At 36.5% G+C, this 27901-nt stretch overlaps 2 protein-coding genes across 2 annotated transcripts in view; both read left to right on the forward strand.

Moving 5' to 3' along the window:
• Positions 1 to 608: 608 nt before the first annotated feature.
• Positions 609 to 17492, forward strand: LOC128241696 (uncharacterized). The gene is made up of 7 exons (XM_052958736.1): positions 609 to 646; positions 5698 to 5770; positions 7660 to 7754; positions 9477 to 9636; positions 14682 to 14793; positions 14992 to 15182; positions 16982 to 17492. The coding sequence occupies exons 2-7, from the start codon at positions 5716 to 5718 to the stop codon at positions 17182 to 17184; spliced, it is 816 nt and encodes a 271-aa protein (XP_052814696.1). The 5' UTR covers positions 609 to 646; positions 5698 to 5715; the 3' UTR covers positions 17185 to 17492.
• Positions 17493 to 17555: 63 nt separating this feature from the next.
• The window catches only part of LOC128241060 (adhesion G-protein coupled receptor G6-like), a 42411-nt gene continuing 32065 nt past the window's right edge, over positions 17556 to 27901 (forward strand). The window contains exons 1-3 of the mRNA XM_052958045.1: positions 17556 to 17571; positions 18437 to 18592; positions 20357 to 20532. Coding sequence (XP_052814005.1) covers positions 17556 to 17571; positions 18437 to 18592; positions 20357 to 20532 — 348 coding nt within the window. The remainder of the gene's footprint in view (positions 17572 to 18436; positions 18593 to 20356; positions 20533 to 27901) is intronic.

Genomic DNA, 27901 nt, shown 5'->3' on the forward strand with positions numbered 1-27901 from the left:
ACAAAGAATTAGTTGATGCTTATCATTAACTTATTTTTAAAGGCCAATTAGTTGCATTTTTGATGTAATCAAATGTAAACCATTTCTTAAAATTTCGAAATTCATAAATATATGGTAATTTAAAACATAAAATACGAGTGTTATAAAAGTCATGATAAAAACAGAAAATAAGAAAAACAAACAAAAAACGTTTGGAATCGGTCCTCGATTTTCTTGGTCTGCAGGAGCGGACAATACCCACTGAGCATTGTATACAGATAAGGTTAATAGCTTGATGAACAATATCAACATAGCTTATTATCGTGTCACAATGTGTCAACATTGCAGCGAAAGTTGTCAACATTCAAACTTTTAAGTTAATGTGATATAAAAAAGTTGAACATACTTTAAACATTTTTTGTCGACATGTTTCACTGTCAGTCAGAAGGCAACAAGAGGTGTGCAGCCAGTAATTTATTTCTATATTCGAAAATATAAACAAATACACCGGTGAAAACAGAGAATGGGTCTTTAATGTATTTTTGTGTAAGGGGAATCATATTTCTAAAACCATTTCAGGTCTGCGATATCATTTCATTGTGTGTTAATATCGATGATCAAGTGAATACTACAATTGTTCAATCTCCGAGTTATAAGGACTATCTGCGTAAGATGTTTTCAAATATGACATTCTAAAGTGTGATTTTACAAATTTATTTATTAAAAAAAAGGTTTGACATTATACCATGGACTGAACTTGTATAGGACTTTTAAACAAGAACAAATGCAATTTACTCCTTTTCATAAGGTATTTATAGTTGATTTTGACTCATACATAGCAGTGATGCAATTTTGTCGTTGTGTTGGTTTGTTAAGGAATTGGGAAAAGCCTGCAGTATTAAGACTGTATGTCTCTAGTAGTTTGTTGATTTGAGCCAGTCTGCAGTATTAAACAAGAATGTGTGCCTCTAGTAGTTTGTTGATATAAGCCAGCCTGCAGTATTAAACAAGAATGTGTGCGTCTAGTAATGTGTGGACTTGAGCCAGTCTGCAGTATTAAACACGACTGTATGCCTCTAGTTGTTTGTGGATTTAAGCCAGTCTGCAGTTTTAAACAAGATTGTATGCCTCCAGTAGTTTGTGGATTTAAGCCAGTCTGCAGTATTAAACAAGACTGTATGACTCTAGTAGTTTGTGGATTTGAGCCGGTCTGCAGTTTTAAACAAGACTGTATGCCTCTAGTAGTTTGTGGATTTAAGCCAGTCTGCAGTTTTAAACAAGACTGTATGCCTCTAGTAGTTTGTGGATTTGAGCCAGTCTGCAGTATTAAACAAGAATGAATGCGTCTAGGAGTTTGTTGATTTGAGCCAGTGTTTGAGAATTTGAGCCGATCTGCAGTATTAAACAAGACTGTATGGGTCAAGTAGTTTGTGGATTTGAGTCAGTCTGCAGTATTAAACAAGGCTGTGTGCGTTTAGTAGTTTGTGGATTTTAGCCAGTCTGCAGTATTAAACAAGACTATATGAGTCTAGTAGTTTGTGGATTTGAGCCATTCTGCAGTATTAAACAAGAATGTATGCCTCTAGTAGTTTGTGGATTTGAGCCAGTCTGCAGTATTAAACAAGAATGTATGCCTCTAGTAGTTTGTGGATTTGAGCCATTCTGCAGTATTGAACAAGAATGTATGCCTCTAGTAGTTTGTGGATTTGAGCCAGTCTGCAGTATTAAACAAGACTGTATGCCTCTAGTTGTTTGTGGATTTGAGCCATTCTGCAGTATTTAACAAGACTGTATGCTTCTAGTTGTTTGTGGATTTGAGGCAGTCTGCAGTATTAAACAAGACTGTTTGCGTCTAGTTGTTAGTGGATTCGAGCCGGTCTGCAGTACTAAACAAGACTTATGCCTCTAGAAGTTTGTGGATTTGAGCCAGTTTGCAGCATTAAACAAGAATGTATGCCTCTAGTAGTTTGTGGATTTGAGCCATTTTGCAGTATTAAACAAGAATGTATGTCTCTAGTAGTTTGTGGATTTGAGGCAGTCTGCAGTATTAAACAAGACTGTTTGCGTCTAGTTGTTAGTGGATTCGAGCCGGTCTGCAGTATTAAACAAGACTGTATGCCTCTAGTTGTTTGTGGATTTGAGCCAGTCTGCAGTATTTAACAAGACTGTATGCTTCTAGTTGTTTGTGGATTTGAGGCAGTCTGCAGTATTAAACAAGACTGTTTGCGTCTAGTTGTTAGTGGATTCGAGCCGGTCTGCAGTACTAAACAAGACTTATGCCTCTAGTAGTTTGTGGATTTGTGCCAGTTTGCAGCATTAAACAAGACTATATGCCTCTAGTACTTTGTGGATTTGAGCCAGTCTGCAATATTTAACAATATTGTATGCCTCTGGTATTTAGTGGATTTGAGGCAGTCTGCAGTATTAAACAAGACTGTATGAGTCTAGAAGTTTGTGGATTTGAGCCAGTCTTCAGTATTAAACAAGACTGTATGCCTCTAGTAGTTTGTGGATTTGAGCCAGTCTGCAGTATTAAACAAGACTGTATGCCTCTAGTAGTTTGTGGATTTTAGCCGGTCTGCAGTTTTAAACAAGACTGTATGCCTCTAGTAGTTTGTAGATTTGAGCCAAACTGCAATATTAAACAAGACTGTATGCCTATAGTAGTTTGTAGATTTGAGCCAAACTGCAATATTAAACAATACTGTATGCGTCTAGTAGTTTGTGGATCTGAGCCGGTCTGCAATATTAAACAAGACTGTATGCGTCTAGTTGATTATGGATTTGAGCCGGTCTGCAGTATAAAACAATACTGTTTTCCTCTAGTTGTTTGTGGATTTGAGCCAGTCTGCAGTATTAAAATAGGAAACTACTTTGTGTTTGCTACGTCATCCAGGTCTTGTACAAGTTTTTAAGTGATATGAACAAAAAAATGAGTGATTAAAAAGTGATTTATACGGGCGTCAGTAAATCCACATATACATGCTTTTATATGTATATGATTGCATTATAATTCATTTTCCGCCGCCTGAATTGAACTCATGTTTGTAACAGGGCACAACATGCAACTGAATTTCAAATTATAATATACAACATGTACAGACAATGCTTCTGGTGTGCGGCTAGAACTGCTGACCGTCTGTATTTCGGAAGGTGCGTTATTAACTGAGCTAACTTATCAACTGTTTAATCGTATCGCAAACAACTGCACCCTTTGAACAAAACCTTGCTAGTTAAAATATTGTGATCAACGAGCATAATTGATCGACATTTGTACGATTTTTGCAACGATGACTACCTAGAGTTTGAATGAAAATCAATGTTAATAAATGAATAAAAATAATTAAATCATTTGAATACAATGAACATAGCTCCTTAAATGCAAGACTATCATTACAGCTTTATAGCTTAATGGTCGATATGCATGCAAAATATTACAAGATTTACATAGAAATAATATCAATACAATAGTTTATCAATAGTTTATGTTTGAAAAGGATTATGTCGGAGTATTATTGTCAAAATATTGTAATCTCGGATGTTTTAAAAGCTTTACAAAAAATACCTGGCAGTGTGCCTAACCTGATCTAATGGTCTATATGAATTAAGGTTGAGAATACTTAGGCGATATACGTGTTCGCCGCTCACCAAAGAGGTTGTGGGTTCGATCACCACGGGTACTTATTCATGTCCTTTCAAAATGGACACCAGTACCTTAACCCTAACCCTAACCCCTTACTAGTACTGACGTCGTAAAGGGTTTAAATTTCATTAGATAGAAGTGACATAATACACGGTCAAATCCAGATATTGGGAGTTTGAAAAACAGAATGAGACACAAAAAAGTCCGAAAAGACCACTTGGTTCTGTAAAGTGCTCAGTCTAAAGCACCGATACACGGGATACAACTTTTCCTGCTGACACCAGTATATAGTACATCATTTTCCCAGTACTGCATTTTTGACTATCTGCTCATGCTCTCAGGTAGTCTTAAGACCACAAACTCCAAAGAACTACTTCTATTTATGTCGTTTTAACCCATTTTTTTTTGTCGCAATGCGCTCTAAGTTTAGCAGAATGACGTCGACACCATAAAAATAGATTGGTTGTGTTGCAGTCCGAGTATGAGTTTTTGCTTGATCGGCTATTTCCGCGCTGTAATTATGTATCCCGGCGTTTTATTATTAGCAGAATATAACTATTTTTAGATCGTTATATTTATCAGATTAATAAGGGTCAAGATAATGGAGGCTCTGGTAGGAAGATAACATATTGATATTCACTCTGAGTTTAGCCCATGTTTCAGAAATGATTACCGACCGCTAGTGTCCCATCGCCTGCAGGATTTGTTATTATAACCTGACGTGACCCTGAAGCACGCTTATATGTAATGGTGCTTTTTTATTTGTCTTTTTTTTTAGATAAGAAACAGAAATGATTGTCTAAGTGTTAAAATAGTTGTATCTCAGGTTTCGTATTGCTAATGCTTCAAATACTATACATTGCAATTTACCTGCTACACAATAACAATATACTATTCATTCTATGATTTTAGGCGTTTATATTTTTAATGAGATGTTTTCATTTTTTGCATAAAAGCTTCGTTCCGGTGTATTCTTGGCATAGTTTTAGACATTAGGCTTTCAATTTATATAAGCACACATGCCCTGGTACGACAGTGAGTCATGCATACGTTTAGTGAAGCAAAGTAGTTCGGATTAAACCTGTTTAACATCCAAAGAGTACGAAGCATTCATAACAGCACTTGTACTATTTCTACACAGGTACTTACATAAAACATTAATAACATTAAATTTATCAATAAACTTTAAAAATCATATTCTCATTCATAAAACAGACAAGTTCGATAATCTAAAAAAAAGTTTCAACTACATTAACTGAACACATGTTTGTCCTCACCGCGGGAAAACGACCATCTGATAAGCTCTGCATTTTAAAATGTATTATTGCTAAAGTTGCTCGTAAAAATAGAATCATTTTCCTTAAAGAATTAAAACGTATAAGTTCATAAAACTTGTCTAACGTGCTATCTAATCAAAGCACCGAAAAACCTTTAGACGCGATTGAAAAGAGCATTTCCTGTAACTTCAAATACATGGGTATATATGTCGACTTAAGTGATAAGCTCTGCATTTTGAATGGAATTATTGCTGAAGTTGTTTGTAAAAAAATGATTTTCCCTCAACAAAACGTGTATGTTACTAAAAGGAATATATATATATATATATATATATATATATATATATATATATATATATATATATATATATATATATATATATATATATATATATATATATATATATATATATATGTATACTCAATTGTACACTCAACCAATAGGCTATTGGGGTGGTATTGTAGTGTGCACGAAGTGATTAGCAAGTAATAAAACGTTACAATAAAACAAAAATACAAAATCTTAGGCACCTGATAACGTTAATTGTACATCAAAAAGGATATTTAATGGCTCCTCAGTTGCCATAAAACCCATTTTGATTTTCTTTAAAACGCTACTTTGGATCATTGCACTTTTCAATGTGTATGTATGATACGAGCCAGTCTCTGAGAAAACCTAAAACAATGAAATTACGTTATAATTATGCAATTAAATATTTAACATATCCGTTCGTCTATAATGTCAACCAACCATTGATATCATTATAACTGATAATTGTATATTTGTATTTTTTGCAGATTAAACATCGCTCAAAAATGAGTGTAAACAGTGTACTAGCTGTTATCTTGTTCTTGGGTTTAGAACACACAGGTAACTGTCACTATTTAGCTCAACGGCTTAAAATACTCGTATACTACCTCGTTATAACGACTCAATATTTCGCTGCAACAAATGGCTTTTTTTAACGACTTACCTTTTCAGTTAAGCAACTTACAACCTCGTTATAACAAATAAATATCTTGTTTAAACAACTTACCATTTCTCGTTATAACAAATGACTATCTTGCTTTAGTTTTAATCTCTAACTATTTCGTTATAAAAACTGATTAACGTGCTTAAACGACATGCTATCTCGTTATAATGACTTCATATTTAGTTTTAACGACTGAGTATCTTGTTTGAACGACTAAATATTTTGCTTAACCGACTAACTATGTGTATCTTGCCTTAACGACTCACTCTCTCGTTTTAACGACTAACTACAGTAAAACTGCGGTCGTTCGAAAAAGCGGTCGTTCGAAAACCGGCGGTCCCTCGAGGTCGGAGCTTGGTCCCGAACATTTTTCCTTCTATTTTCATATAAAATATACTGACGCTGCATCGAAACCGAAATAAGTCAAGGAGTCGAGCACAATAGTCGGTCCCTAATACACAAATCATGCACAAAACCTTATAGCTCCCTCGAGGTCACAATTTTACACTTTCCCCGAACGCGTGTTCCACAATAAACAAACAATTGTTAGGTGTTAAAATTTTCGCAAGTTGTAAAAATTGAAATGACAGTTGAAATTAAATTTCATCAGGTATGAAAACCAGTTTATCACTGTTTACGCATGACCGCTATTAGTTGATAAGTGCATTTGAGAAGATAATTATGAGTTTGAACAGTTTCGCGAGACAGACAAGATGCGCCAATCATCAATCCTTGATTTTGCGAAACTTAAACCTGACTATTGCCATAATATGTTCTGTCATATTTAAATGTTGCTTGTTTAGAAAATGTGCTTTTTGTAAAAATAAACATAACTATTTATTCATTTATAATTGTTTTTTTTTCTTTTCAATATAGTATACGACAGCCTTTGAACATATGAGCGATTTCCACAACGCAACAAATAATCAGTGTCGTAGTAAACAGTCGGGTTGACGACTTCACACTTAAAATACACTGAAAGATATTTCATAACAGACTGGAAAATTGAAACTCGGGTCGTTCGAAACATCGGTTCCCTCGAGGTTTGAGCTCGGACCCCGGCGTCTTCGAGTGATCGCAGTTTTACTGTATCTCGTTATAGCAATAACCCTTTTACACTACTAAGATAGATTTTTGGAGAAATGTAAGGTTTTACGTACAATAACTAGTCTCCTGTTTCGCTGACAGTTTCAACAAATGTTAATAAATATATGTCGATGCATGTGTGGTCTGTTTGTACTGTTTTGTGTATTGTGTGTCGTTTGTTTAAGTACTTGTTGGCTCTAAGCCTTGTGTCTTAGAACACATTCATATATTTTGGGTCATGAGCTTATCCATGTAGTATATATTTCATTTTAAGTATCTTGTTATAACGATCCGGAATATGGCTGTCCTTTTCTAGGGGCCTTTATCGTCGGATACCCATGACTGAACCATTCCGATACACTACTTCATAAGCGATATATGGAAAGTAGTGGAATGGGTCGACCGTTGGTGTCCGACGATGGAGGAGCTGTATGCTATACTAATAAATGGAACAATAAACAACAGTAAAAGGAATTCAATCGGTACTCGCGAATAATATTCAAAATAACAATGCATCGCGTCCTTTTTTCTTTAACTAATCTAATCCTGATTTTTCAAAATTTTGAGGTTCAACATCTATTTCTCGAAGATATTTCCGCCATTCTCGTTTTATATATCGAGAATATATATCGTAAACTACTTTTATGCTTTCAGCGGTGTCAATAGCTTATCAACAACCCATTTTACCGTATCTTTTCAGGAATAATTGATGTTGCAGCACAAGAACGTGTCTGTGAAGATGGCTGGCATAAGATGAACTCTACCAGTTACCCCGATGGTACAATTTGTATACAGGTATTTTATGACTCTTATCCATATTAATTTTAGCTTTTCGCTTCTCGAAGACTATATGTCTATTATAGCATGTATCGTCATAGCGGTTGTGTCGTAGGTTGCGGTGAAGTCTTAGAAAACCTATCATTTTGACATAACCTTAAACACAATTTTTGACTAAAAGATTATTTGGGTTTACAATCACAGTTTGAATACTCGTTTAATACATTTAGAATTATTGGGGAAAACGAGTTTTAGTTTAGATATAAAAGTTGCAAAACCTGAACGTGGTTGTGTGATTTATATATTATTGATTATTCAAAATGCGTTGTTAGTAATTTCACTAGGTTAATTGATATTAACTTACAGAATGTTTGGTCATAATTGATTAATTATTTCACTAGGTTAATTGGCATTTTGTTATCGGACGATTGCAACCAAATAGACAAGTTAATAGTGTTCCCTCTCCCAAAAAACTGAAACACGTATATCGGAAGCATTTAAGGTGCGTTCTACTTTATTAATGAATCAATAATTATAAGCCTTGATACACATTTTTATCTCAAGCAGTGGTATGCTTTGTTAACATTTGTAACCATTGGTTACTATTTATGTTGATATATACTATGTGAGTCTGTTTTATTGTTAGAAATTGATCAATTGTATCCTTTGTTCCAACATATACTAGTATATATAAAGCAAACTATTGGTTATTGTATTGTATACTATTATAGTTTGATTGATTCGTGTTTTCTATTCCAGTTCATCCTTAAAAATAGATTAATTATAATATTTATTTAATATTTCACACTACATTGTATAATTGTAATTGTAATTTATAAAATATGTATATGAAACACAAAAAACTGTATAGTTTACGTGTAATAAAAATTCTGTTCTGTTCTGTTCTGATACGCGTTTTAGGTCCCCTAAGACGTGCTTGGTGAAATTTAATCTTAATTGGTGTATTCTGGTGGATCTTACGTATAGTTCTCCTTGTAAAAGGTGTATTAGTATTTGAAGTTCCTTATTTAAGAATGGTGCATCACAAACTTGATCATATTTGCTTGTCAGACAGAATTAACACCATTCGCTTGCCTAAACATTTAGTCCTAAACTGGCAATTCACTTTAAATTCAGTTTATGGTTCAAATAGATAACGGATTAACCTTGCTTTCAAAAAGATGACCAAAGACTTGGCACTATGGCTCTGACACTATAGTTTAACATCAAAGTCGGCTTTGTTTAATCCATGTCGGATTTACTCCGAACAAGGGATAGAAATCGATAATAATACATATATATCATTGCAGATCAATGTCGCCTCCGAAATATTTGCCAGATGCTGAAACTGTGTAACTAAACTAATACCACTGAACAACATAGATTGCTTCGTTCAATCCTTTTCGGATTTAATCCGAACACGGGGTACAACTCATAATGATATATATGTCATTACAGGTGACTACCGCCCCGAAATCCTTTCCAGAGGCTAAGACAGTATAAGTAAACTATTACCGCTAGCCAACATAGATGGCTTTGTTCAATCCATGTCGGATTTAGTCCAACCAGGGGATACAAATTTATAACGATATATATTTCATTGCAGGTCAATACCGCCCCGAAATCTTTGCCGGAGGCTGAAGCAGTATAAGTAAACGAATACCATTAGACAACATAGTGTGAATTGTTAATTACATATCAGATTTAATCCGAAACGTAATGCTTTTTATTGCATGGCAGGTCAACACCGACCCAAAATCTTGGCCAGAGGCTAAAGCCCATTGTTCCGGAAGCATCTCTAATTTGATATCACTGGACGAAAGAGAGATATATAGCTTCGAGATTGAAATACCATATGACGAGACAACAACGCGGGTTGGAGATATCATGGTTAATATTTGTAAGTAGTGTTTACTATGTTAGAATGTCTGATACATATATAAAAGAAGATGGCAAAGCGGGTACTTGCAATCATTAGGGCACACGGTTTAAAAAAAAAATCATGCTAAAGGCTCATTGTTACTTTTAGCTTTGTAACATGTTATATTCAGTTCCAAAGCGAAATAAGCTGTTTAAAGAATGTATAAAGTCATGTTTTCTGATTCATTGCAAGTTTATTTGTTTATTTTTTCTATTTTCTTAAGAAAATACACTTTTTTCCTACTTGTTTCTATATGGTATTTGTTATGAATATTCTTGAAGAATTTACTGTTATATGACTGGATGTTTATTTTATAATTATACCCCTGCAAAACTTAATGATTAGAGAACAATATAAAACTTGTAAACGTTTGAGCCGCCGTGTATCGATGCTTTGCAGATCCAGGGAGTTGTGAGCTGGGTGCTGGCGGGGGTATTGAGGATGTATATTAAAATCGAATCGACCAAGAAATGCCTTGAATATTTCTATGTTTTTTTTCCGTGAAATATAGTTTGTTTTCACTACTGAGCCAATTTTCATATTATTCTCTTCTCATATATAGTTTGATTCCCGTATGGGTCAATAAAAGTAACTTAGTCTGTTTAAATTACTTCAAGAAACGATATGAGGAAGTTAGGCTGTTTTCAAGCGCATTTCCAATTAACGCCGATTATATTGACATTTCTTAAATTCAGCCTTAATTTGAATAAACATATTCATTTAATTTCGGTGTTAGATCAACAAATTTGTTTCTCGTGATCACAAATATTCTCTAAATCTCATTCCTTAGCTTCTTCACAAAATCAATGAAACCCTATTTAAATAAATCTAGAGTACTTTGATTTGTTTTCCCAAAGTGCTAGTCTAAAATCTGAATAATTTTGCATACAAACAAGTACTCTGACTTTCTTATTTCATTTTTTATTAGTTATAGCTATTGTTTATATAAGTGTAATGAATTTAAAACAAATGATGAATTTGAAACAAATGTTAACAGCATTATTTCACCCCTGGTCCGAAATAAATGAGTTATGTAGCCGGACATAGTAATTGACATGACGCCAGAAGGAGCACATTTCGTGGGGAATTTTAAACGGGTGCCATTTGTGATAGTGATATACACTGGTATACGTTAAATAACCAGAGTAGCTCAAACAAGGGCTTCATCCTGTATGTGCACTAAAGGCAACAACATAACAAGACTTATTCTCTCACATGGTCCGACTCCGATGGATAAATTTACTGGTGGCGTTGTAAAGAAAAGAACATCCTCCCCCCTCGCCGCCGCACAAACAGAAATATTGACTTGTCACGTGTTAAACAACAAACAACCTAACACACGTTAATTGCATTCGATATATTAATTGTTTTAACCAAGAAGGTAATAGTCGAGGGCAGTCTTACTCCAATTTAGTGTCAATTGTGCATACAATGTATGTGAAACATCGAGCAATTCTCAACATGTATACGTCTAGTCCTTATGGTGTAAATAAGTTGCAAGCATGGGATACTTCTTTTTAAAATGTATAATCATGACTCTCACTTATCGCCAGTCTGTACTGCATGGAATTACTAATACTTTTAACCTCGCATACTATTGAGGTATACGGCGAACAACTTATTTAGTCTTATACAAAACAATACACAATGTTGATGCTGAGTGACCCAATAATGTTGTTATCATTTGAAAGGGCTTTTTACTAATATATAAAATAAAAGACAAAACATATAATAATAAACAAGTTGTTACAATGTTTATTATTGTTCTTCATTCCTACTGAAATCGGACATGGAAACTCCTAATTTGCAATGTTTCAGGGCTTTTAGGTATAATATTTAGACATTCTTTATCTACTAACCATTTTTCCAAAAGGTACAAAAACACATGGGGTCACCAAGCATCCCATATTCACATATTAATACACATGTTTCTATATATAGTAACATTTTAACGTTGTCAGAATAGTCATTATCGGCGCGGCGGGACCATAATCATCAAAATTGATAATAGCCCCGGGGCTATTATCAGTCACGTGACCGATAATGACCCTGCGATTGTCCGCACGTGCAACGTGACGCAATTTCACGTTGTTGAAGATGGCTGACGGAGTAGACATGGGTGAACGTACGCTCGAAAATTTAGCCAACAGGCTACTTCAACTGGATTCTGCCATCGAAAAAATGAACATTTCACTGAGGCACAAGCCCGGCAATTCATTGAAGCAAAGAAAAAAAGAAAACGGTAACAAAAACAAGGAGTGACATGAAAAAGGCGAACGATTGGCTGAATGATGACGGCGAGACCCGCCAGATCAAAGACATTCCACCAAAGGAGCTAGATATTCTTCTATCCAGATTCCTGCTCAGTGTCAAGAAGACCAAGCTTTCGGCAGAGGCGAATGGCCCCGCTGCAACCAACTTCGAGCCATCTACCCTGCGTGGCATCTTGTCAAGTGTAAAGAGACACCTGTCCGAGAATGGTAGGCGTATTTCTGTTTGTTATTATTATCTAAAACAACTAAAGTTAATATATAAACACCTTAATAGTTATATATTTTATAGTTGCACAGACTTTGATTATTTTAATCATAATCAACTCGTTTTGCAGAGTACGAAGGCGATGTCATGGGCGGAAAAGAGTTCAAACTCACACGGGACACGCTAAAAGCGAAATGCGTGGACTTGAAAGAAAAGGGACTTGGCAACAAAAAACAGAGAGCCGATCCCTTCACTTCCTCAGAGATTCAACAACTCTACTAAAAGGAACTTCTTGGAGCCGGTAAGTTTGCCAGTTAATTGATTGTTTACATATCACTAAGCAACAAAGACAAGGGAGACAACTAAAGCATAAAGAGAACGATATAAGCCGGTCCCCGGTATTCAATAAAGCCTACCTTTATAATATGTATTGCGTGGTAATAATGAATAATGGGTAATTATTATTGTATGACGAAATTCATGGATTTTATGTCTGTTATTTTATATTTCTTTAACCTAATATATATTTTATAAACATTCATTACTATATTAAGGTAGAAAAAAGAAATCTATATGCATTTAGAGTGAGTTTACAGTGCAGTACATTGTTAAACAGTAGAGAACATTATACAACATAATAATCAAGCACATTTTAACTGTGTAATTGTTTCAAATGGTATAAATTTCGAATTAATTACAGCCTCTCCAATTTCCCTCACAAATACCATTTGGCTTAACAACACCATGCACCTTGAATTGCGAGGAAGACAGGAGCACTTGACCATGTTGTGGGGGGACTTGGAATTAAGCCAGACCTCCGATGGTGTGAGTTACTTGGCCTTCACGGAGAGGGCGACAAAAACAAGAAACGGAGTTGCTGGTGACCACAGGCAATATGTACCTAAGCTCTTTGAACAGCCAGGTAACCAAGTAAAAATAGCATTGTTACAAAAAGGTTATTTTTTCTATTGTTAACAGATGATGTTCATTTATTGCAGTTATTAGCAAAACTTTTTAAACTAAAATCCATTTAAAATAAGAATTCAAATGTTGATTTTGTAAAAAAGAAATAAATATGTGATTGAGTACTCTAAATGTGTTTTAAAATTATTTGCAGGAGACCCAAACTGCCCTGTAAGGTTATATCAGCTTTACAAGGAAAAGAGACCACCTCAGATGTCCGCCCCAGAAACAAGGTTTTATGTAGCCCTGAATCCAAATTTTGGAAAGGGAACAGAATCAAATGATCTCTGGTTCATCAACCAAAACCTGGGAAAAAATAAATTGGGACAACTGGCCAAAACCATGAGTGAGCAGGCTGGATTTCAGGCTAGGCATGTTAATCACTCTGCAAGAAAAACATGGATTACAAATTTGCTGGATGCCGGTTGTTTTCCCACTGAGGTGGCACAGCTGACTGGTCACAAAAATCTGATGTCTCTAAATCATTACCATACAAACAATATAGAAAAGCAGCAAAACATGTCCAATATTCTTCACATGTGTAAGAGAAAAGAACAAATCCAGAACCAGAACCAGTTACTAACATGGAGGAATTTGATGATGATGACAATCAGGAACTTGTAGCAGCATCCCAGGAAATTGAGCAAGCGCTATCCTCCATCCAAACATATGAAGAGATTCCTGTAAGAAAACCAACACATGATGAAGCTGAACAAGTTTTAGACCTTCCCATTAAACAAAGCCCAGGTGGAACACTGACCCTGCAAAAAATTATGAAGGACACTGTTAAATGGCTGCACCTTTAATGGGTCTATCAGCATTAATTTGAGAAATTAGGAACCATACAGTATGCATGCATAACTGGTACTGCCTCCTTAAGTTGTAGGCACTGGAATGAGTGAACAAAGTTATTCTGCATACATGTTTTATTCCATTCATCCACTGTTATTATTATATTGTTTTTATTTCACATGTTTTTGGGTTGAAAAATGTTCTTTTATCTTCACTTCCCGTGAAATAAATGTGTGCTACATGTATTTTATTTCAATTTGCTTTTCCAGTATCGGCATATCGACAGACTACTGAATACTTGAGTCAAAACATGTGTATTAAACAGTTCAATATATGGCCGCGCGGGGCCAATGAGTGATAATAGCCCCGGCATATCGATAATGGCCCTCGGGCTAAAGCCCTCGGGCCATTATCAACATGCCGGGGTTATTATCACTCATTGGCCCCGCGCGGCCATATATTAATCTCTAAATAATACACGGGGTACCTTAGTCAATAACACAGACGGCTGATATGAAACACTTTTCTACAATGTGTCTGATAAATCCGTACGATTTTAAAATTCCAGCGCTAAACTTCTATGAAAGCAAATAACAGGTTTGTTTAATACAATGGTACTTTTCACAGATACCACCTGTTGCCGCACTGGGTAGTCAGGATTCGAACGATATCCGGAAATGGATATCTTTCGGAGCGATTTCTACGCATAGTCCGACTAAAATCGGTAGCTTTGAGATGCTCGATAATTTATGTATTTATTTCAAGATATGCATGTTATATATATTATTCAGATAACCTCAATGAGTTTTGGAGCGGAATGTTCCTGTCAAAAGAGGGCCGTCTAATGTGGGACGACTATGGACCGAAATATGTTGACAAGTTTCATTACACGGTTTATAACAAGTGAGTAAAGAGAGAATGATGATAATATCTTAAAACAATATATATGGCGTTAAATCTTTTAACAATCGACTGTCGGCTGCAGGCTGACTTTAAGCGGTACACGAAATATGTATTGTTGCTTCTAGGTTTGTTGGAAGTCCATACTGGGAGGCAACATATTATTCATGTTAAATTTAACTTGCACCCGTTCTTTACAAGATTGAATTGGGATCATGACCAACCGGACCCTACACAAGGCGATTGCGGACGGACTGTCCTTGGTACACAACAGATAGTTGACTCCATCGACTTTGAGTTTAACGGCGCAATAAATGTGTCCCTAGCAGACTGTTCACGCCGGCTTCCGTTTATATGCAAAAAGAAGTCAGTAGAAGTCGTTGTTCAGCCAGGTATGGGGTCAATATATTTTACCATTGATTATTGAATGATTCCAGACATATACTACGAAGCATCTTAAGTTACAATGATTTTATATTTTCCTCGAGTTGACATTTCCACCCCGTATGAATAACTATAATTGATTTATTGGTTAAACTACTGCTAGACAACAGACGAAACACAGATCAAAAACCAATAGTTCAACTTTGCATCCGTTAAACAATCAGTGACAGCATTATATGTTCCTATTGAGACGCATATTCTCTTTTTTTGTTTACCCAAAATAATTGTTTTTAATAAAATAAAATTAAAACAATATTTATACTAGGATATCGACCTAGTGCAATGTCTTTCTACATGAAACTCATGCGTAGTTATTTGCCCGTGCTAAAGTTTTTGCCATGCAGAAAGGCCGAATAACGCGGTCGATGTTCGACTTACACAGCGCAAGCATGATTACATTATGCATCGGAATATACGTTTTGTATAATTTGGAAACGATAAAAAAATACGTTATGCACTTCGCTTTAGATAAAACAGTCTTGTGCTCAATCGGTTATTAATTATTCGTGGAAATAATTGTCCTAATGTCCTTAAAAAGTAATTCCCCTGTAGTTTTCAGATATAGAATTCCCTCAGTCTATTGAGAAGGGAAATAATCTAGTTTTAATACATTTTCCGTAAACCTGTACTTTTGTTGCTAATCTACCATTTTCGTTTATGATTGAATCTTGGGTATTTCTTGGTAAATTATCGTCCTCAGTGTAATCACCGGGCATTTTATTTATGCTTTCCGGACATTTACCTTGTACAAAATCGTTCAATTGTCTTACACTGCTATTAAAGTCCCCCATAATAATGCATTTTAAATGTTCATTTTTGTCAAAAACAATAATCTCATATACAAATTTATCAAATAAGTCATTTCGTGCAATACTTTCACGGTTATTTTTCTAGGAACATTATAACAAAGACATACACATTAATCATCCTGTAAATTTTGAATTTACACCACTTCATATAATCACTAACGATACATATTTATCAATGGAATTCGACACCTAAATAGTAACCACTACCGCGAACTGCTTTTGGGTGTTTCAATGTATTACAAGGAAATCCACGCCTGTGTAATACAAAAAAAAAAACCTACACAATAGTGGTTATAAGTACGCATTTAGGATTGATTTGTATTACAATGTTATTGTATAAGTTGTATATCAACTTTCAAGGGAGATGTTTTAAAAGGTAAACTTATTGTACGAAGGAAATTGACACCTTTTATTATTTTTCCCATTATTATTTCACCTTTCTTGTTTTGCTGTGTTTTTATTTATTGTTGAATACCAGAATTTAGATTTCATAACCACCTACCGATATGACATTTTAATAACAACGGTACCTTTTCCAACTAAAAATCCTAATGTTAAAAGTATATTGTGCACCGCTGTTCTCAAAATTAAATGTAATAGTTCAATTATTCATGAATTCTTAACACTTATAACTATCCGTAGATTGTTGAAATGACCGACTATTCTTGTGTGAATATATATTGTGTTGAAATCATAGTATTCCTAAATAACAATCGGATTCCTCACAATGTAATCTGGTACTTTTTTCTAGGTTGTTGCGATATAAAAATTGCCGTTATACTAAATGAAGGTCATTGTTGTTGTTGTTGTTGTTGTTGTTGTTGTTATTGTTGTATATAATAAGAAGATCCATTTTCTTGGTCCACATTTCAGTGGGTAGGATGATATATACTGGTAATGGCCAATCAATGAATTCACACTTTTTATATATATTACAGCACACTTCTGTGAAGAAAACTGGTATGGAAATCAGTATGTCCCAGTGTGTTATCAGATATTCAAAGAGCCACTTCCGTTCCTAGATGCGCGCGCATCGTGTGAAAGCCACAACGGGAGATTGGCACTCGCGTTCTTAGACTTTGAACGCGAGATGATTAGCGCGGTGTCTACATATTATCAATGGAACGGTGAATGTATGTGAACTGCAATCTCTGTCATTGAATGTTTGAGGTGCCAAAATTTAAACAAATGCTATGTTTTATTGTATTGCAATAATTTTTTATTAAGAGTGCAGATATAATTTTCAGAGCTGCGAGATAATAGCAAAAGAACAGTCCCTATGAAGTTAACTTGTGAATGCCATTCTTGCAAACCGGACAGGCATTTCCGGTGAATTTAGCCATGCCCGAAAATTCCATCTGGCACCCCATGCCAAATGGGTTACGCGCAACATCGCGCCACTTCTTTTTTCTTTACTGAATATATCATGTTTTCACATGCTATACCTTGTTTCCAGTAACTATAACCATTTTGTTTTTGTATTAAAAATGTGTTAAATAAATTAGTCGTAACATGTATCACTCAGCATGTTTGCAAACTCTTTAATTGGAAACAAATAATTGCTTAATTGGCAATATTTCAGCAAGTCGTACGTTTATTTCTCATTTTGTTTTCATGAAAAAGATATATTTTAATAAAGTAGTCTTTTTTCCAATTAAATCTGAAGAGGAGGTCAAAAACTCGCTTTTGAAAATATTTCCTGAACTCGTTGAATAAATGTTGTTATTACATGACCACTCGTGAAAGATTCTATATATACAATACTATAAATTAGAAATGAAAATAAATAATCGCCAAAAAGACGATTTTTGGTGGAATTATTTGACGTCAATATTGATCTAAAATCAATACTCGTCAAGAAGTCGGTAAACAACGTCGCACCCACTTTTTTTGTGAAATTTACAACAAATGCATTTTCTACATAAAGTTTTGATCTCATTGAAAAAAAAATGTTTGCAAGAAAAAATATCACTCATGTGACACAGCGTGGCCGGTAACTCCAAAGTTACACGCATTGCCTCGGCTCGGATTTTTCTATCACATGATATATATATTATTAATATGTATTTGTGTTCGTTTGGTCTTTGGTTTATAGCCATCATGTTATCATTCATTTTCTTCATGAGGAAAAAGTTATAACTTGTATTGAATTTGAAAACTTTAACAAGCTTTATTGTAGTCACAAGTTGATAACGTATTCATAATAATATATTCTAGACTAATACGTTTATGCTATACTTCATATATTACAAATTAAAATCATTTATTCAAATGGTGCAAACACTAACATGGGAGTACATTTGTTCACTTTGTATAACAAATAGCCTATACTTACGGCAGAAATGTATCTGTAGGTTAACGTGCTCTACATTTCCAAATCAAACCGATTTCAGACGTTGACAGCAAAGACTTTAACGAACTTTGGGTAAACCAGACGAACTCTACAACTCCGTGTGCCGCGTATTTCCGGAACTTGAATTTCGTGGAGTCACTTAGAAATTGTGATGAAAGCCATCTGTACATATGCACAAAACCTACGAGGTTTTTAGGTAAACCTTCAATGTCCTACGGCATGCGTTATTAATTAGTTGATTCAAAATTGATTTTGTTATTTTTCGTCGTAGTTCAATTCCTCTGACCGTGCATTCTTTTATATCGTCGGTGTTTTGAAGACAACAAATCGCGGTATTGTGATATCCTTTGTATCGTCGTCGTCTGCGTCGTAGTGCAACTATTTAGAACTTGTCCATAGCTCAAACATCGATAAAAATATCAAATAGAAACTTGGTACATTTGTTGCTCAAGACAATGTACTCATGTGAATCAAGGCACATGACTCTGGCATTACTTACTATTTAGATATGCCCCAATTTCGACTGAGAAAAGACAAACGTTGGCGTTCGCTCCGCGGCGCTCTGGTTAATAACTCTATGTTGGAACCTTGGCCCAGGTTTCAGACCAATCAAAAGCCGTCATGTTTGTATTGGCCCAGGGTCTAGACCAATCAAAAGGCGTATTTCCCGTGTTGGTGCTGGTTTTCCGCATTGACTCAACTTAACCTCAATTGGACCTCTTTTTTTCTCTGATAAATATTGACTCTAATATAGGTAATTAACAACATAGTCTGTATCAACAAGTATTATTACAATAATATTAAGATTAATTGATACATTGTAACATTTTGAAGAGTGTTTTATTGTTTTCTGCTACTGCGCAATAAGTAGCGTGCGGAATAATTACAACGATATTTCGATATACGCAAGAGGCTTGGCAAAATGGTACATATCAGTTACTTAAACGTGCATATAACTAGTTCTTCGAACACGTTGAGTATAATGCCAATAACGCTGGTAGTAGATAGGGTATAAAGCTTAAATACATTTTATCTATGTTAATAAACTGCCAGTTTACGGAACGTACAATGATTGTTGGTCTATTTTAGGCATAAAAGTAAACAATAAATGTATTTGAACGGTTAATTGAAAGATATAACTGTTATAAGATTTTGAGGTTTAATTGCAAAAATAACAGTATCATGGATTATAGTACAAAGTAAATAAAGGTTAAATAGAAATATCTTCATTATCTATGACGGTAATCACTTCTCAAATACTGGTCATATATTAAGTTGTATTTGAGTAGATTTTATTTACAGGTAATATAACGTGTGTTAATACCGTAAACTTCATGGCTTTGTACTCTTACTGACGAACAAAGGTTAATGAATGAAACAATTACTGAAATAATTCAACGTGTCAACATTTAGCGGCAAAAGAACTATACAAATGTTTATGGCCATTACAAACATCATCATGGCGACGTACATTCATGTAACAATAACACACATATATTTAAGGAACAGAATAATTTCTTAATTTCATTGTAGCTTTGATTTAAGGTCAGTATGTATTACCTGGATAGGTATATATTAGTATATTATAAAGTGTAAAACACACCATATAGTGATATTCATCTAAGATACTTGAAGAACAAACTTTCATCTTCTATCGTCGCTTGCAAGTCCTTAATATGTTTTTCTTAAACATCAAAATTATCTTTGATCTGTGCTAAATTATTATTTTCGAAAAAAAAGTCCTTAAGTGTACATTATAATAACAATAATAACACTGGAAATACTTACTCCTGAGTGGGTAATGTTTAATATTGTATTAAACAAATGAGTCACATAATTATCCGTGATTTAAAGTGTGTATTACTTACAGAATATGTCAATGTCGAGATAGTAGGATATGTTGCATCTAGTGGTTAATATGCCAAATTTAAGATTTTAACATAATGTCTGTTAATTACAGGTCATACTAATTTCGAGATCGGTGGCCCGTTCCTCGACCAAGATGAGTTTCTCGAGTATTCACCCTTAACACTACACACACTGTACGGAAAACTTGACAGGGCCGTGTATGAAGGAGAACTTGTTTTTGTTCATACGCCTACTGCAATTACGGATTATACAAGTAAATATTACGAGGTAATATTTTAACTGCGATTTCCATAAAATATATATTGTAACAGGCAAATATGTTCTTGCAAGTCTCGTGATTGTGATGTTGTAAAAGGGTCGTAGTTGTAAGGCCCTGTATCAGACCTGTCTCGTGATTATAATGTTCGGAAAATATTGTAATTGTAAGGCCCTTTATCAGACATGTCTCGTGATTATGATGTACTACAATTGCCATAACTGTAAGGCCCTGTATCAGACATGTCTCATGATTATGAGGTACTAAAGCGCCCGTAATTGTAATGCCTGTATCAGACCTGTCTGGGGATTATAATGTATTGAAGTATCGTAGTTGTAAGGCCCTGTATCAGGCATGTCTCATGATTATGATGTAAAGCAAGTGCCATAACTGTAAGGCCCTGTATCAGACATGTCTCGTGAGTATGATAAATATAGTGTACTGAAAGGGTCGTAATTGTAAGGCCCTGTACCAAACATGTCTCGTGAGTATGATAAATATAGTGTACTGAAAGGGTCGTAATTGTAAGGCGCTGTACCAAACATGTTTCGTGAGTATGATAAATATAGTGTACTGAAAGGGTCGTAATTGTAAGGCGCTGTACCAAACATGTTTCGTGAGTATGATAAATATGGTGTACTGAAAGGGTCGTAATTGTAAGGCCCTGTACCAAACATGTCTCGTGAGTATGATAAATATGGTGTACGGAAAGAGTCGTAATTGTATTGCCCTGTACCAGACATGTCTCATGATTATGATGTACTGAAAGATGGTAATTGTAAGGCCCTGTACCAGACATGTATCGTGACTGAGATGTTCTGAAAGGTTCGTAACTGTTAGGCCCTGTATCAGTCATGTTTCGTGATTGTGATAAATATGGTTTACTAAAAGGGTCGTAACTGTTAGGCCCTGTATCAGTCATGTTTCGTGATTGTGGTAATTATGGTTTACTAAAAGGGCCGTAACTGTTAGGCCCTGTATCAGTCATGTTTCGTGAGTGTGGTAAGTATGGTTTACTAAAAGGGCCGTAACTGTTAGGCCCTGTATCAGTCATGTTTCGTGAGTGTGATAAGTATAGTTTACTAAAAGGGCCGTAACTGTTAGGCCCTGTATCAGTCATGTCTCGTGAGTGTGGTAAGTATGGTTTACTAAAAGGACCGTAACTGTTAGGCCCTGTATCAGTCATGTCTCGTGAGTGTGGTAAGTATGGTTTACTAAAAGGGCCGTAACAGTTAGGCCCTGTATCAGTCATGTTTCGTGAGTGTGATAAGTATGGTTTACTAAAAGGGCCGTAACTGTTAGGCCCTGTATCAGTCATGTTTCGTGAGTGTGGTAAGTATGGTTTACTAAAAGGGCCGTAACTGTTAGGCCCTGTATCAGTCATGTTTCGTGAGTGTGATAAGTATGGTTTACTAAAAGGGCCGTAACTGTTAGGCCCTGTATCAGTCATGTCTCGTGAGTGTGGTAAGTATGGTTTACTAAAAGGGTCGTAACTGTTAGGCCCTGTATCAGTCATGTTTCGTAAGTGTGGTAAGTATGGTTTACTAAAAGGGCCGTAACTGTTAGGCCTGTATCAGTCATGTTTCGTGATTGTGGTAAGTATGGTTTACTAAAAGGGCCGTAACTTTTAGGCCCTGTATTTGTCATGTTTCGTGATTGTGATAAGTATGGTTTACTAAAAGGGCCGTAACTGTTAGGCCCTGTACAAGTCATGTCTCGTTATTGTGATAAGTATGGTTTACTAAAAGGGCCGTAACTGTTAGGCCCTGTATCAGTCATGTTTCGTGAGTGTGGTAAGTATAGTTTACTAAAAGGGTCGTAACTGTTAGGCCCTGTATCAGTCATGTTTCGTGATTGTGATAAGTATGGATTACTAAAAGGGCCGTAACTGTTAGGCCCTGTATCAGTCATGTCTCGTTATTGTGATAAGTATGGTTTACTAAAAGGGCCGTAACTGTTAGGCCCTGTATCAGTCATGTTTCGTGAGTGTGATAAGTATGGTTTTCTAAAAGGGTCGTAACTGTTAGGCCCTGTATCAGTCATGTTTCGTGAGTGTGGTAAGTATGGTTTACTAAAAGGGTCGTAACTGTTAGGCCCTGTATCAGTCATGTTTCGTGATTGTGATAAGTATGGTTTACTAAAAGGGCCGTAACTGTTAGGCCCTGTATCAGTCATGTTTCGTGAGTGTGATAAGTATGGTTTTCTAAAAGGGTCGTAACTGTTAGGCCCTGTATCAGTCATGTCTCGTGAGTGTGATAAGTATGGTTTACTAAAAGGGCCGTAACTGTTAGGCCCTGTATCAGTCATGTCTCGTTATTGTGATAAGTATGGTTTACTAAAAGGGCCGTAACTGTTAGGCCCTGTATCAGTCATGTTTCGTGAGTGTGATAAGTATGGTTTTCTAAAAGGGTCGTAACTGTTAGGCCCTGTATCAGTCATGTTTCGTGAGTGTGGTAAGTATGGTTTACTAAAAGGGTCGTAACTGTTAGGCCCTGTATCAGTCATGTTTCGTGAGTGTGATAAGTATGGTTTACTAAAAGGGCCGTAACTGTTAGGCCCTGTATCAGTCATGTTTCGTGATTGTGATAAGTATGGTTTACTAAAAGGGCCGTAACTGTTAGGCCCTGTATCAGTCATGTCTCGTGAGTGTGATAAGTATGGTTTACTAAAAGGGTCGTAACTGTTAGGCCCTGTATCAGTCATGTCTCGTGAGTGTGTTAAGTATGGTTTACTAAAAGGGCCGTAACTGTTAGGCCCTGTATCAGTCATGTTTCGTGATTGTGATAAGTATGGTTTACTAAAAGGACCGTAACTGTTAGGCCCTGTATTAGTCATTTTTCGTGAGTGTGGTAAGTATGGTTTACTAAAAGGGCCGTAACTGTTAGGCCCTGTATCAGTCATGTTTCGTGATTGTGGTAATTATGGTTTACTAAAAGGGCCGTAACTGTTAGGCCCTGTATCAGTCATGTTTCGTGAGTGTGGTAAGTATGGTTTACTAAAAGGGCCGTAACTGTTAGGCCCTGTATCAGTCATGTTTCGTGAGTGTGATAAGTATGGTTTACTAAAAGGGCCGTAACTGTTAGGCCCTGTATCAGTCATGTCTCGTGAGTGTGGTAAGTATGGTTTACTAAAAGGGTCGTAACTGTTAGGCCCTGTATCAGTCATGTTTCGTGAGTGTGGTAAGTATGGTTTACTAAAAGGGCCGTAACTGTTAGGCCCTGTATCAGTCATGTTTCGTGAGTGTGGTAAGTATGGTTTACTAAAAGGGCCGTAACTGTTAGGCCCTGTATCAGTCATGTTTCGTGAGTGTGATAAGTATGGTTTACTAAAAGGGCCGTAACTGTTAGGCCCTGTATCAGTCATGTCTCGTGAGTGTGGTAAGTATGGTTTACTAAAAGGGTCGTAACTGTTAGGCCCTGTATCAGTCATGTTTCGTGAGTGTGGTAAGTATGGTTTACTAAAAGGGCCGTAACTGTTAGGCCTGTATCAGTCATGTTTCGTGATTGTGGTAAGTATGGTTTACTAAAAGGGCCGTAACTGTTAGGCCCTGTATTTGTCATGTTTCGTGATTGTGATAAGTATGGTTTACTAAAAGGGCCGTAACTGTTAGGCCCTGTACAAGTCATGTCTCGTTATTGTGATAAGTATGGTTAACTAAAAGGGCCGTAACTGTTAGGCCCTGTATCAGTCATGTTTCGTGAGTGTGATAAGTACAGTTTACTAAAAGGTTCGTAACTGTTAGGCCCTGTATCAGTCATGTTTCGTGATTGTGATAAGTATGGATTACTAAAAGGGCCGTAATTGTTAGGCCCTGTATCAGTCATGTCTCGTTATTGTGATAAGTATGGTTTACTAAAAGGGCCGTAACTGTTAGGCCCTGTATCAGTCATGTTTCGTGAGTGTGATAAGTATGGTTTTCTAAAAGGGTCGTAACTGTTAGGCCCTGTATCAGTCATGTTTCGTGAGTGTGGTAAGTATGGTTTACTAAAAGGGTCGTAACTGTTAGGCCCTGTATCAGTCATGTTTCGTGATTGTGATAAGTATGGTTTACTAAAAGGGCCGTAACTGTTAGGCCCTGTATCAGTCATGTCTCGTGAGTGTGATAAGTATGGTTTACTAAAAGGGCCGTAACTGTTAGGCCCTGTATCAGTCATGTCTCGTGATTGTGATAAGTATGGTTTACTAAAAGGGCCGTAACTGTTAGGCCCTGTATCAGTCATGTTTCGTGATTGTGATAAGTATGGTTTACTAAAAGGACCGTAACTGTTAGGCCCTGTATTAGTCATTTTTCGTGAGTGTGGTAAGTATGGTTTACTAAAAGGGCCGTAACTGTTAGGCCCTGTATCAGTCATGTTTCGTGATTGTGGTAATTATGGTTTACTAAAAGGGCCGTAACTGTTAGGCCCTGTATCAGTCATGTCTCGTTATTTTGATAAGTATGGTTTACTAAAAGGGCCGTAACTGTTAGGCCCTGTATCAGTCATGTTTCGTGATTGTGATAAGTATGGTTTACTAAAAGGGCCGTAACTGTTAGGCCCTGTATCAGTCATGTTTCGTGAGTGTGGTAAGTATGGTTTACTAAAAGGGTCGTAACTGTTAGGCCCGGTATCAGTCATGTTTCGTGAGTGTGGTAAGTATGGTTTACTAAAAGGGTCGTAACTGTTAGGCCCTGTATCAGTCATGTTTCGTGATTGTGGTAATTATGGTTTACTAAAAGGGCCGTAACTGTTAGGCCCTGTATCAGTCATGTTTCGTGAGTGTGGTAAGTATGGTTTACTAAAAGGGCCGTAACTGTTAGGCCCTGTATCAGTCATGTTTCGTGAGTGTGATAAGTATGGTTTACTAAAAGGGCCGTAACTGTTAGGCCCTGTATCAGTCATGTCTCGTGAGTGTGGTAAGTATGGTTTACTAAAAGGGTCGTAACTGTTAGGCCCTGTATCAGTCATGTTTCGTGAGTGTGGTAAGTATGGTTTACTAAAAGGGCCGTAACTGTTAGGCCCTGTATCAGTCATGTTTCGTGAGTGTGGTAAGTATGGTTTACTAAAAGGGCCGTAACTGTTAGGCCCTGTATCAGTCATGTTTCGTGAGTGTGATAAGTATGGTTTACTAAAAGGGCCGTAACTGTTAGGCCCTGTATCAGTCATGTCTCGTGAGTGTGGTAAGTATGGTTTACTAAAAGGGTCGTAACTGTTAGGCCCTGTATCAGTCATGTTTCGTGAGTGTGGTAAGTATGGTTTACTAAAAGGGCCGTAACTGTTAGGCCTGTATCAGTCATGTTTCGTGATTGTGGTAAGTATGGTTTACTAAAAGGGCCGTAACTGTTAGGCCCTGTATTTGTCATGTTTCGTGATTGTGATAAGTATGGTTTACTAAAAGGGCCGTAACTGTTAGGCCCTGTACAAGTCATGTCTCGTTATTGTGATAAGTATGGTTTACTAAAAGGGCCGTAACTGTTAGGCCCTGTATCAGTCATGTTTCGTGATTGTGATAAGTATGGTTTACTAAAAGGGTCGTAACTGTTAGGCCCTGTATCAGTCATGTTTCGTGAGTGTTATAAGTATGGATTACTAAAAGGGCCGTAACTGTTAGGCCCTGTATCAGTCAATTCTCGTTATTGTGATAAGTATGGCTTACTAAAAGGGCCGTAACTGTTAGGCCCTGTATCAGTCATGTCTCGGGAGTGTGATAAGTATGGTTTACTAAAAGGGTCGTAACTGTTAGGTCCTGTATCAGTCATGTCTCGTGAGTGTGATAAGTATGGTTTACTAAAAGGGCCGTAACTGTTAGGCCCTGTATCAGTCATGTTTCGTGAGTGTGATAAGTATGGTTTACTAAAAGGGCCGTAACTGTTAGGCCCTGTATCAGTCATGTTTCGTTATTGTGATAAGTATGGTTTACTAAAAGGGCCGTAACTGTTAGGCCCTGTATCAGTCATGTTTCGTGAGTGTGATAAGTATGGTTTACTAAAAGGGCCGTAACTGTTAGGCCCTGTATCAGTCATGTTTCGTGAGTGTGATAAGTATGGTTTACTAAAAGGGCCGTAACTGTTAGGCCCTGTATCAGTCATGTTTCGTGATTGTGATAAGTATGGTTTACTAAAAGGACCGTAACTGTTAGGCCCTGTATCAGTCATGTTTCGTGAGTGTGATAAGTATGGTTTACTAAAAGGGCCGTAACTGTTAGGCCCTGTATCAGTCATGTCTCGTTATTGTGATAAGTATGGTTTACTAAAAGGGCCGTAACTGTTAGGCCCTGTATTTGTCATGTCTCGTGATTGTGATAAGTATGGTTTACTAAAAGGGCCGTAACTGTTAGGCCCTGTATCAGTCATGTCTCGTGAGTGTGATAAGTATGGTTTACTAAAAGGGCCGTAATTGTTAGGCCCTGTATCAGTCATGTTTCGTGAGTGTGATAAGTATGGTTTACTAAAAGGACCGTAACTGTTAGGCCCTGTATCAGTCATGTTTCGTGAGTGTGATAAGTATGGTTTACTAAAAGGGCCGTAACTGTTAGGCCCTGTATCAGTCATGTCTCGTTATTGTGATAAGTATGGTTTACTAAAAGGGCCGTAACTGTTAGGCCTTGTATTTGTCATGTCTCGTGATTGTGATAAGTATGGTTTACTAAAAGGGCCGTAAGTGTTAGGCCCTGTATCAGTCATGTCTCGTGAGTGTGATAAGTATGGTTTACTAAAAGGGCCGTAACTGTTAGGCCCTGTATCAGTCATGTTTCGTTATTGTGATAAGTATGGTTTACTAAAAGGGCCGTAACTGTTAGGCCCTGTATCAGTCATGTTTCGTGAGTGTGATAAGTATGGTTTACTAAAAGGACCGTAACTGTTAGGCCCTGTATCAGTCATGTCTTGTTATTGTGATAAGTATGGTTTACTAAAAGGGCCGTAACTGTTAGGCCCTGTATCAGTCATGTTTCGTGATTGTGATAAGTATGGTTTACTAAAAGGGCCGTAACTGTTAGGCCCTGTACAAGTCATGTCTCGTTATTGTGATAAGTATGGTTTACTAAAAGGGCCGTAACTGTTAGGCCCTGTATCAGTCATGTTTCGTGATTGTGATAAGTATTGTTTACTAAAAGGGTCGTAACTGTTAGGCCCTGTATCAGTCATGTTTCGTGAGTGTTATAAGTATTGATTACTAAAAGGGCCGTAACTGTTAGGCCCTGTATATGTCATGTCTCGGGAGTGTGATAAGTATGGTTTACTAAAAGGGCCGTAACTGTTAGGCCCTGTATCAGTCATGTCTCGGGAGTGTGATAAGTATGGTTTACTAAAAGGGCCGTAACTGTTAGGCCCTGTATCAGTCATGTCTCGTGAGTGTGATAAGTATGGTTTACTAAAAGGGCCGTAACTGTTAGGCCCTGTAT

Source organism: Mya arenaria, chromosome 7 (genome assembly GCF_026914265.1).
Source record: "Mya arenaria isolate MELC-2E11 chromosome 7, ASM2691426v1".
NCBI lineage: Eukaryota > Metazoa > Mollusca > Bivalvia > Myida > Myidae > Mya > Mya arenaria.

Excerpts from the sequence above, each read along its gene's own strand:
- LOC128241696 (XM_052958736.1), top strand. The coding sequence starts at position 5,716 with ATGAGTGTAAACAGTGTACTAGCTGTTATCTTGTTCTTGGGTTTAGAA. Across the intron at positions 5,771-7,659 it reads CTTGGGTTTAGAACACACAG|GAATAATTGATGTTGCAGCA; the intron begins GTAACTGTCACT and ends GTATCTTTTCAG. Across the intron at positions 7,755-9,476 it reads ATGGTACAATTTGTATACAG|GTCAACACCGACCCAAAATC; the intron begins GTATTTTATGAC and ends ATTGCATGGCAG.